At 38.7% G+C, this 11,213-nt stretch overlaps 2 protein-coding genes across 14 annotated transcripts in view; one reads left to right on the top strand and one right to left on the bottom strand.

The window, feature by feature from the left end:
• Positions 1–169: 169 nt before the first annotated feature.
• Positions 170–5,326, top strand: pdss1 (prenyl (decaprenyl) diphosphate synthase, subunit 1). 2 transcript variants are annotated; one of them, XM_026292562.1, is made up of 11 exons: positions 170–353; positions 720–787; positions 2,180–2,264; positions 2,576–2,706; positions 2,892–3,033; positions 3,162–3,273; positions 3,367–3,476; positions 3,581–3,661; positions 3,873–3,986; positions 4,155–4,235; positions 4,457–5,326. In XM_026292562.1, the coding sequence occupies exons 1-11, from the start codon at positions 198–200 to the stop codon at positions 4,595–4,597; spliced, it is 1,221 nt and encodes a 406-aa protein (XP_026148347.1). In that variant the 5' UTR covers positions 170–197; the 3' UTR covers positions 4,598–5,326. The 2 variants fall into 2 exon arrangements, with proteins under 2 accessions (XP_026148347.1, XP_026148346.1); XM_026292561.1 differs by having other exon boundaries at positions 2,132–2,264.
• Positions 5,327–6,488: 1,162 nt separating this feature from the next.
• Positions 6,489–11,213, bottom strand: part of abi1a (abl-interactor 1a) — a 40,318-nt gene continuing 35,593 nt past the window's right edge. For 6 of the 12 annotated variants that reach the window (XM_026292547.1, XM_026292551.1, XM_026292548.1 and 3 more), the window contains 4 exons: positions 9,466–9,723; positions 8,244–8,330; positions 7,139–7,324; positions 6,489–7,040 (listed from right to left, as the gene is read on the bottom strand). In XM_026292547.1, coding sequence (XP_026148332.1) covers positions 6,865–7,040; positions 7,139–7,324; positions 8,244–8,330; positions 9,466–9,723 — 707 coding nt within the window. In that variant the 3' untranslated portion in view covers positions 6,489–6,864. The remainder of the gene's footprint in view (positions 7,041–7,138; positions 7,325–8,243; positions 8,331–9,465; positions 9,724–11,213) is intronic. The other 6 variants (XM_026292550.1, XM_026292555.1, XM_026292556.1 and 3 more) reach the window with 2 other exon arrangements.

Below are 11,213 nucleotides of genomic sequence, written 5' to 3'. Positions count from 1 at the left end.
AGTGGAAATAACCTCCAGCTAGTCACTGTCATATCACTAAAATATTCTATTAGAATATTAAACTGAATTAAATTGCACAAATATAATGAAAAATAAATATATTATAATTTGAGGGAAAATTTGAAACATCGGTAGCTACGTCACGTCACTGCTTCCGGTTCCGGTCTCATAACGACCGGTGCCTGCCGCTGGAGAACATGGCGGCTCCGTGTTGGAGGCCGTGTTGGAGGTGGAGCACAAACTCTGCCAACACGAGTTTATTTGTAGCCGTGTGGCGTTTTTACTGCAGGTCCGTGTCTTACTCCACGCTGTCGCTGGGCCGGCCGTCCTGGAGCTCAAGTCCGAGAAACCAGGTGAGTTTTTTGGATCCAGCGGGCTTCATGTCAGACCCAGGAAGGTCACTCATTCCTGGTTCCGGACTCACATGAACATGGTCCTGTTAGGACAACGGGTGTAGTACTTCAGTGACATTTCTGACAGTGTAACAGCCACTGTCGTATGCGAGACATTTTGTTGAATTAATAGTGAATTGTGGCAGATGTCTTTGGCTTGTTGTGCAAGCACAGACCTAACTATGGACACATGAATGAATGAATGAATGAATGAATGAATACACTCAGTTAAATTATGCATAGTTGTTTTCTAAATGGACAAAGTTACAGGATCACATCTGACACAAACTAAACTGTTATTTGGTTTCACATTCTTTTGATTTCCAGGGGCGGCCATCGGCACTACCAACACAGATGAACCAGAAAACATTAAACTTTACCTCGTCTGTCAGCGGGTGAGTCCAGATCTTCAGTCTAATATAATAATTATAACTTCATGGTTTAATGCTGAGCACTGCGGGATAACCCATTTTAAAACTGATGAATCACACTCACCAGCCATTTTGTTAGGTACACCTCCAGAACTGCCTTAAATCTTCATGGCATAAATTCAACAAGGTGTTGGAAACGTTTTGGTCCATATTGACATGATAGCATCATGCATTGCTGCTGATTTGTCAGCTGCACATCCACGATGTGAATCTCCCGTTCCACCACATCCCAAAGGTGCTCTATTGGATTGAGGTCTGGTGACTGTGGAGCCCATTGGAGTACAGTGAAGTCATTGTCATGTTCAAGAAACCAGTTTGAGATGATCTGAGTTTTGTGACATGGTGCATTATCCTGCTGGAAGTAGCCATCAGAAGATGGGTACACTGTGGCTATAAAGGGATGGACATGGTCAGCAACAAAACATAGGAAGCATGTGGCTTTAAACGACACTCACATGGTACTAGGTGGCCCAAAGTGTGCCAGGAAAATCTCCCCATGGATCCATGCTTTCATGTTGTTTAAGCCAAATTCTGACCCTACCATCTGAATGTCACAGCTGAACTCGAGACTCATCAGACCAGGCAACATTTGTCCTTCCACTGTCCAATTTTCATGACCCTGTGTGAATTGTAGCCTCAGTTTCCTGTTCTTAGCTGACAGGAGTGGCACCAGTGTGGTCTTCCGCTGCTATAGTCCATCTGCTTCAAGGTTCAACATGCTGTGAGTTCAGAGATGGTATTCTACATAGCTTGGTTGTAACGAGTGGTTATTTGAGTTACTGTTGCCTTTCTATCATCTCGAACCAGTCTGCCCTTTCTCCTCTGACCTCTGACATCAACAAGGTATTTTTGTCCACACAACTGCTGCTCACTGAATATTTCGTTTTTCTCTGTACACCCTAAAGATGGTTGTGTGTGCTTGCCTTGTGATTGGCTGATGAGCTATTTGTGTTAAGCAATTCAACAAGTGTACCTAATAAAGTGGCTGGTGAGTGTATTTGTCTCAGTTGTCACTTTGATCAAGACATTTTTTTTTTTTTTTTTTTTTAAATAAAATAGATCGCCCCAGAGATTATTAGATCTCTGGGGCGATTAAATTCATTTTGTTGTGTATAGTTTCTAATATTAGGCCGTTTACAAACACTACAGTTTTAGTGTTTTAGAGATCTAATAATCTCTGGGGCGATTAAATTCATTTTGTTGTGTATAGTTTCTAATATTAGGCCGTTTACAAACACTACAGTTTGAAATGTACCTTCTAAATGACAATGTATTTCACTTTTATTGTTTATGTATCTCCCTGTCCAGACACAAGTCACAGTCGCTGTATCCCACATTACAGTTTTTCTGTTGCAGAACGCTACACAGTGATGCAAAGCTCAAGGATCCCTTCATGTTAGCGCAGAAGGACCTAAAGAGTTTATATGATGATATCAAAAAGGTATGTTTGAACTGGAACAACCAGGAAATATTAATTATACTTTTAAACTAATTTTAAGGCTAATTTAGAGTTAGAGAATTGTTTGTTTACGTGGAGCCTTTTTGTCACAAAGTTGGTTTTACTTGGGTTTGACCTTGTAAGTCACAGTCACTGTAGAGACATTTGTTTCAGTTGTCACCGCACCATAGTTGTCTCAAAAAGAAATTGGTTACAAATTAACAGGACATTTTACTGTTATCTGGTGTTTGGAAGCACCAGTAGATTGTGATTGAAATAAAAAAAACATGGTGTTTTATTACTCTGTTTCACAGGAACTGTTTGTATCCAAAGTAGAGCTGAAGTCTTTATGTGACTACTACTTTGACGGAAAGGGCAAGGCCATTCGACCAATGATAGTTGTCCTAATGGCCCGGGCCCTCAACATCCACAGCAACAAAGCTGGGTAAAAGAGCATTAGTGTAACATTACTGTATGTGTGGCCAACAGGTGAACTGTGACACACTGGTCAGAGAGAAAATGCACCTTAATCTGTGATATATCTTTCTAAATGACCATATCAGATCATAAAGCATAATTTAGGATTTTATTTGGTCTCACTTGCTGCAACCTGTCATGTGTTCTTTGTAGAGATTTGCTCCCAGGACAGAGGGCCATAGCGATGATCTCAGAAATGATACACACTGCCAGCCTGGTGCATGATGATGTTATCGATGGATCAGATCAACGAAGAGGAAAAAGAACCATCAATGAAGTGTGGGGTGAGAAAAAGGTAACGCAAGTAAAAGCTCAGAAATCTCACTTTTTCTTTTTTCGGTCTTACCTCATAATGTTTGCTGTGTTACGTCACTGTCATTCATTATTTATTGATTATATCAAGTTTTTTGTCTTTTCTTTTAGGCTATATTGGCAGGAGATTTCATCCTGTCAGCCGCCTCCATGGCCTTGGCTCGTATCGGTAACAACACAGTGATAAAAGTGTTGTCCCAGGTCATAGAAGACCTGGTGCGAGGTAGAGTATAGCACTTTTCAGTGTACATCATTAGTTACAATTAGTAGGAAGATCTCATCAGTATATACCAATGAATACCAATTGTGATTTCAGGTGAATTCATGCAGTTGGGTTCCAAAGAAAATGAAAATGAGAGATTTAAACATTATCTCGAGAAAACTTTCAAGAAGACAGCAAGTCTTATTGCAAACAGTTGTAAAGCAGTATGTACGTTCTGTTTCCACATAAATATCACAGAACTGGAGAAAAGACTCGATTTCTGTGCTTAATGTTATTTGTTGACTGCTGTTTCTCAATTTTTTTGAAGGTGTCCATTCTGGTAAATTCTGATCCTGATGTTCATGAAATAGCTTACCAGTATGGGAAAAATGTTGGCATCGCGTTTCAGGTACCTTCTGATCAATTTCCCAGATGTGGTGCCAGATTGAATCTTTTTTGTCTGCTAGACTCCATGCCAGCTAAACAATGTCAGCTACCTATTGTTTAATTCTTTACAGTAAAATCTAAATATTTATTAAGAAATTATGCTGCAGAAGATTGTTTTTGTTTCACCTGTAATGTAAACTCAAAAAGTTGAGTTCATTTACGATGTCTTGTAGCTGGTGGATGATGTCTTGGACTTCACATCAAGACCGAGCCAGCTGGGGAAGCCTTCAGCTGCAGATCTCAAACTGGGATTGGCCACTGGACCAGTCCTGTTTGCCTGTCAACAGGTGAGACCAACATCTGCAGTAAAACTGGTCACATGTAGATCCAGGATCTTGTAGGGTAGAAAGTAAAGAGATTTGCATACAAATTCACATTTTGTCACAGCCAGTCTTGCAGTGGAGAATGTCTTTTAATGTCCAATGACTTTTTTTTTTTTTTTTTTTTAAATTCAGTTTCCTGAGCTCCATGCAATGATCATGAGGCGTTTCAGCTATAATGGAGATGTAGATCGAGCCTGGCAGTATGTCCTTCAGGTATGACCACTAATATATGATGAGCAAAATTTAATGTTTGCAGGATCTTGAAACTTTATTAAATTCACAGCCTTGTGAGATCATGAACGTTCAGCTACGTTTGAAAAATCTTCAAAAACTATTCAGTATAATAGCTGTATTCAGAGGTCTCAAAATCTCAAAAAGTATGTGAACTCTGTTGTGACCATTTACCACCTGTCTGTCCTTTTGTTCTGTCTCAGAGTGATGGTGTACAACAAACCAACTACCTGGCCCAGCACTACTGTCAAGAAGCCATCAGACAGATCAGTATGCTCAGGCCGTCCCCAGAGAGAGATGCCCTCATCAGGCTTACTGAGATGGTACTTACCAGAGACAAGTGAGCCTCCCTCTCCAGCCAGGCTTCACTTCAGGCAGCTACCTGTTAAAAGTAACCTCACTTCACTATGTGGGCTAAGCTCAAGACACAGACAGCCACAGAAGCAATGTGAGTTTGGTTCAGAAAGACCTCTGGTGCTCTTATCGTTCCAATCAACATGTTAACAAGCTGGTTTGTCAGAACACTAAATCAGAATCAATGGATCAAAATAGCAAGGAGGAGTCTGTCTGAACTAATATGTGTTGTTTCATAGCTTTCTCAGCCACTCCTAAAATATACATGAGGGTGAACCTTTTAATAATGGTCATGCTCGCATTTTATTGTAAATCCTTCCTACATAGAATCGAGAATACATTTTTCTAAATTATAAATGAACAAATAGCAGTGAAAACTGCAAACCAAACCTTTGTGTCATACGTTACTGTAACTGCCTCCCATGCCTCAAACTAGCTGACTGTGAGTGAGGACAGTTTATTACCAGCTAGTCCTGAGTTGTGGAGTTGCACAATCTGCGTAATTCCAAATGAGACGGAAGTGCATTGTTGTTATCGGTGTGTTTCTCCGGATCTGCGATAATGTTTTTAAGATCCTTCCACACCTCAAAGGCCAAACAGCTGTGTGTTGTAAAATGTTATGAGGTTACTTCTGTAATGCAAAGTGCCCTGTAACAATCAAGGCCTTAACATCAACAATGACTGTGTGCTCAATAAACCTATTTTGTTTTTCTATTTAACCCATGCCTTTGTGATTTGTTCAAAGCGACCACACGTTCATGTTGTACATAGAATTGTTTATTATAAAAGCCTGTACATTAATTTTTCATTCATCATATTATATGTACAAGTGAAGAGCTTAGGGAGATAGATTTCAATACATTACCCATGAAACTGAGCTAAAATATGATTTACTGGAAACTTGAAGCATTAGCATTAGCTGGATGATTTTAAAATGGTGAATGGGCACCACCCACTGCAGGTCAACCTTTCATTTGACAGTCAAAAAACAGTTCATGTTAGATGTTTATGGGCCAACCAAAATATACAGTGTTATCAAGATCATTCCCAGACCTGAGAGAAAGCTATGGTAATATGGACTGGCTGACTTGACTAGAGTTAAATAAGTACACCTGTGCAGCCCAGAGGATTTCCTGTTCGAAGCATTCAGCATGGTCCTTGAACAAGAAAGCCATTGTTCCTCTGAGAAGACTGAGGAGGTATTAGAGTTGTTCACTGGTCTAAAATATTACATCTGAATTGTCCCATGGCAGTGTTAGGCATGACAATTCCAGTCTGATTGTTGTCTATCAGAATCACAGTCCCTTATTACCATTTACCAAATGATCATACACATTTTGTATACATCAAATTTCTAAATTAGTTACAGTGATGTGACATAATCTTAAAATGTGTGATAAGTGGAAAAAATGGAATATGCTATTGTTTTAAACGTCTATACGCATGGAAAAGTAAACTTTTGTTTTTAGGATTTTAATTTAAATGCAGATCCTGGGAAAGCTTGAATTTTAAATTCTAAAAAGTTTAGTAATTTTAAGTGGAATAAAAAGTAAGCAAAAAGGTGAATATTTTTACAACACAATGGAAGCATAGTGGCAATAAACTTAACATTGCATTTTAAGATTTTCCATGCTTTTATGCTATGACTTGTTTTCAGGTGTGACTGTCTTTGAAATATCATTTACAGTTGATGTAAATCTCTAATTTATTAATACGATATCTTCATTCATTTCCTGTACAGATGAGCTCACAAGGGCACGACCAATGGCAGCTATCATGATTGACATTCACTGAATTTACATCACAGAAACCCGAGTGGCTGCAGCTCACAGTACAGTATATACAGCTAACAGTACAAACACTTCAGTGAAGGAGCATATATAATATTAATATTTTATTTGTTCCATTAAACCAAACACTCTTGTTCACAAAGGATTCAGTTCTGTACTGCAAATATTTATCCAGGCATTTTTAAGATCATACCATGTAAGAATGTACAGTCCAATTCTTTAGAAGCTTTTTTTCTACATTTCCATAAATGTGGCCCGCTCACCTGTAAAACACCAAAACAAACTAAACTGATATTACTTCTTTATCATATTTGCAATCAGTAAGGAAAAGAACATTTTGTCATATCAAAAGGAGATCATACAGTTATGGTTATGCTTCTGAGGAGTCACGGTTGCTGCCATCAGTCTCTTAGTGGATATTATTGTTTGAATGAATAAATAGACAGCATTGTTATTCCAATGTCCTTTCAGTCAGTATAGTGCATGATGCTCTCCACATAGTTCCCAGGAAACAGGCCAGTGACACCGTTGCAGACGCCCTCGAACCAGCCATCATCGTTCTTCTTGACGACATAAATGATTGCCCCCTCCATGAAAGACAACTCATCGTCTTTATCCTTGGTGTAGTCATAAATGGCCACCACTGAGGAAAGAAGAATTATTTGGGCCGTACAACATTAGTAAGGAGCATCAAGTGAAACACTAAAACCTGACAAACAATTGCTCAACTTTTGATCTAACCTTTTTCAATGTAGTTCTTGGGAGCCCATTGTGGGTCTCCATCAGCATATGGGTCGCTGTAGTGAACAACAGCGGCATCCTCTTCCTCATAATCTGCTGGAGGAGGAGGTGGCGGAGGGGGAGAATCATCAAATATAGGCACATCATCTGGAGGGGGAGGGGGAGGAGGAGTAGGTGTATCTGCAACTGTTGGAACAGAGAAAAATTCAGACAATCACTGGTCAACAAGAGCCTGTGATGGATGGTAGCTGAATGCATGCATACTAAAAAAAAAAAAACAGACATGCAAAAGAGTATAATATCATATAATAAACTCATCAAGCAGGCTACATCACTGTTAGGACGTCCCATGGATCACTACGTAAGATGATATACTGTATGTTTATCCCTGTAGAATGTGCTCCTATTGGTGTTGTCCTCAAACTCTGTTCAGGCATGTACAGAGAAAAATGATTTATTAACACAAATGATCTGATGATTATGTTTATGTGCTCAGTCATGCTGTTGAGTAGGTTAGAGATTTGTAGGATTACATCCATGTTGGGCAATAAGTTATATATGGAATGGCGATAGATTTACTATTTTCTAATCTGACAACCACTAAAAGTTGCTCTTCTGTCAAGAAATAAAGTAACTTCTGATTTGTAATGTTTGATGAGTCCTGTTTTCTCCTGTTCTGATCTGCAGTGTCCTTCAGCACTTTGTAACCTAAACATTCATCTAGGGACTAAATAAAAAAATAAAAACAAAAAAACTGCACTTTACAAAACTTAAAAAAAAATGGCAGCCTCAACATATCCTTCATGCAACAAACTCAATTTCTATGTTCTTCTACTACCTGATTATTCAAGCAGATATATATATAAATAAAATATTTGTTGTATTTTTTTCTAAACAAATGTATCCAAACAGCATACAGATTTGTTTACAAGTTGCATAAACAATGAAGGAGCTCTAATAAGACATTCTTTGAGAGACATTGTTAGACAAGTTGTATTAATTCTAGAGAGGGAAGAGGATGAACAAGCACAATGCATGCTGGGTAATCTGGATATGGAAATAGCTGGAGGAAAGGAGCAAAGTATGTCTTAGCGTCTTCACTTACTGCTCTCCTGCATCCTGGCCACAAAGCCAGTTAGAGGTATCTGTGGAGTCAGCTGGGGCATAGGGGGAGGTGGAGGAGCAATAGATACTGAAAGCCAGCAAAGGAAAGACAGAAATACAGAGAAAGAGACCAAACACAAAAAGAGAAAGCCTATCAGTCACCAAGAAAGTACAGAAGGCAGTTAAAATCACCCAAGCAAACATAACATTAGCAGAGTTTGAGCTTCTACACATCTAATAGAATGACACAGAGTGATATGCTGATTTAGGGCTGATCTGATTAGGCAGACTGACTAATAGTAGTTTGAATATTCTATAGAGAAAATTACCAATAGACTTAATTATATTAATGAATTTTTAAAAATTTTTAAAAATTGGAATATGAATTCAGTCAACTGTCTGTAGCAGCAACATCTCAACAGATCATACACAAGGATAAACTGCACCTGTTAAAAATGACCACAGGGCTGCACTGTTTGCCTTTAAATTCCTCACCCTCAACCCCTCCTGTACTCCGAGTGTTGCTGAGTAAACTATGCATAACTTTGGATTAGTTTCTTTTTTAGACGTTTCCCAGATTATTGGCTAAATCCATCATCAGGGACAAGTAATCAACAGTTTGTTGTTGGCATGCCGGACAAGTACTGCCCAACTAATTTGCATCTGATCTCAATGCAGGCAGAGTTGGAAAAAAAAAAAAAAAAAAAAGGCTATAATGACTCAACACAAAACCCCATGAATACTGTCATCAGACAGTGTATGCAGATACTGATTATATGTTAAGACTAGGTGTACATGGGCCTTGTACATTTTAGACAGTAGGAATTTAAGTTTAAAAGAAAAAAAAAAAAAACAGATATACAGAGAAATACATTTACAAGTAATCTTTCAACCATGTTTTTACATGAAGCCAAAAACTCCATATTGTATTTGTGGTCAAGGAGGAGGTTGCATCAATACTAAACACTCCCATGGTTATATACAAACCTGCAATCTGCACTTGCATTGTTAAAGGAAATGTCAGTAATTCTGAGAAGAATGCAAGTGTGACCTTCAGACAGCATTGACTCACTTCCAAATATGAAATATTGGTTCTGTGGCTACAAAGGTTAGCTTAATTTAGTTTGTGACTGTGTTTTTTGGACTTGAAGAATGAGGCTTTTGTGCTTCAATGAGTTTAGAATCTAAAAAGCAGGCTGGGACCTGAGACAGAAAGGCCTTACTTGAGTTCTGACCATAGCCAGGAGTGCCTCCATTAACATGAGGCTGCTGTTGTAGCTGCTGCTGTTGTAGCTGCTGCTGTAGCTGCTGCTGCTGCTGCAAGGAGAACTGGGAAGTGACAGACGGCGCCCGGCGGTAGGTGCCCGTAGCCGAAACCATAGAAACAGAAGAATTGGAGGGATTGTGCCGCGAAATCTGCCGTGAGATGGTTCCAAACTGGGACATTGGAGCGGGGCCCAGACCAGGCCCAGGGGCCACCGCTACAAACACCCCAAGACAGGAAAGGCAATATGGGAAGGACCGTAGAGGGAAGGAAAGGGAAGGGAAGTTAGACAGAGAAGATGGAAAGAGGAAGAGAGATGAAAAAGCACCCAACACATGAATCATCAAACCATAAAAAGTTAATGTGAGCTTTAAATACTGATTAAAGCCCCACACCTTCTGAAAAGACATAATCGATTAAAAACCAGGTGAGCTTGTGGAAGCAATGTACCTGTTACGTAGACGTAATTCATAGGGGTAAAAATCGGTAAAACACAACAAGCCCAAGAGGTTGTCTGATTTAATTTTAAACTTTAAAGTTATTTAGAAATGTAACATGTTGAAAAGAGGGGAGAAAGAATAAGAAGACCACCGATAGATGAGACGAATCCTTCCGGTGCCAGCAGAAGTGGCAGTACAGTATAACTTCTTCAAATCTTTTTCATGGAAAAGATTATAAATATCTATTTAAACATCTGTAGGGAGAGGTCATAACTTAGTGCACACTATAACAATCAAACAATTTCTCTTCAACAACAACAGCATTATTGCAACAACATTAAATATGCTGAAATATTTGAAGGTTGTCAATGCAGTTGGTGTGTGTGTGTGTGTGTGTGCGTGTGTGTGCAAAAACAAAAACATAGGGGGAAAAGAAATGGTTAAAGATTGGTCTGCTTGAGTATTTCCTGTTCATATTTCTAGAGAGCATGTTGTCTCTCAAGAGAGCTCCTGCTTCCAGATAAGAATGGGTGGAACCAAAGGAAGCAAAAATTCACAGGAACACAAAAGTAAACAAATGACTCCTTATTGTCACTCGGAGAAGTAATTACAATGAAGACAGTGCAGTGATGTTCTGAGGGTAAAATGTGGATGTTTCAAGTGATCATCTGGTTCAAGAGCTTGAAGATTATAACAGTCAGATCTGAGCAGCAACTCTACAAACATACAAAGGAGAGCAGCTGAATGACTCTCAGTCTGGCAGAGCTTTGACAGTAAATCAAAATCAGTATAACAGTGATTCAGAGAGAGTTCAGCAAATACATTAAATGTGCATTAGGCAATAGTGTTTATAGCTTTGTAAATGGAGATAAGACTGTCATACATAAATATCTGTTTTTCAGAATTGTCATTTAGACTGAGGGGAAAATAACATCATGCTCAGCTAATCAAAGTTATTGGGTCATTCAGATAGCTAATGTTATATGAATGATGTTTTGAAATTTAATATACTGTATGTTGCGTATTTTTGTGAAACATAATTTAAATTCTCTCCAGTTTCTTTCATTACAAACATACCATCAGTTGGCTGAACTGTATAAATATTTCTATATAAGAACTAGTTTCGATGGAATAAGACATTTTTATTTAACATCTTGTATAGTCTAACTTTGAAGTCAGCACACAAACAACTGCTGCAATTGGCTTCAGGCAGAACAATCTTAATTAACAAAATGTCTGCCTCTGTCTCATCCAAAGAATTCAGAAA

The sequence above is a fragment of the Mastacembelus armatus genome, chromosome 20 (genome assembly GCF_900324485.2).
Source record: "Mastacembelus armatus chromosome 20, fMasArm1.2, whole genome shotgun sequence".
NCBI classification, from domain to species: domain Eukaryota; kingdom Metazoa; phylum Chordata; class Actinopteri; order Synbranchiformes; family Mastacembelidae; genus Mastacembelus; species Mastacembelus armatus.
The sequence above is the reverse complement of the archived record's forward strand: the minus strand, read 5'-3'. Positions and strand labels throughout refer to the sequence as shown.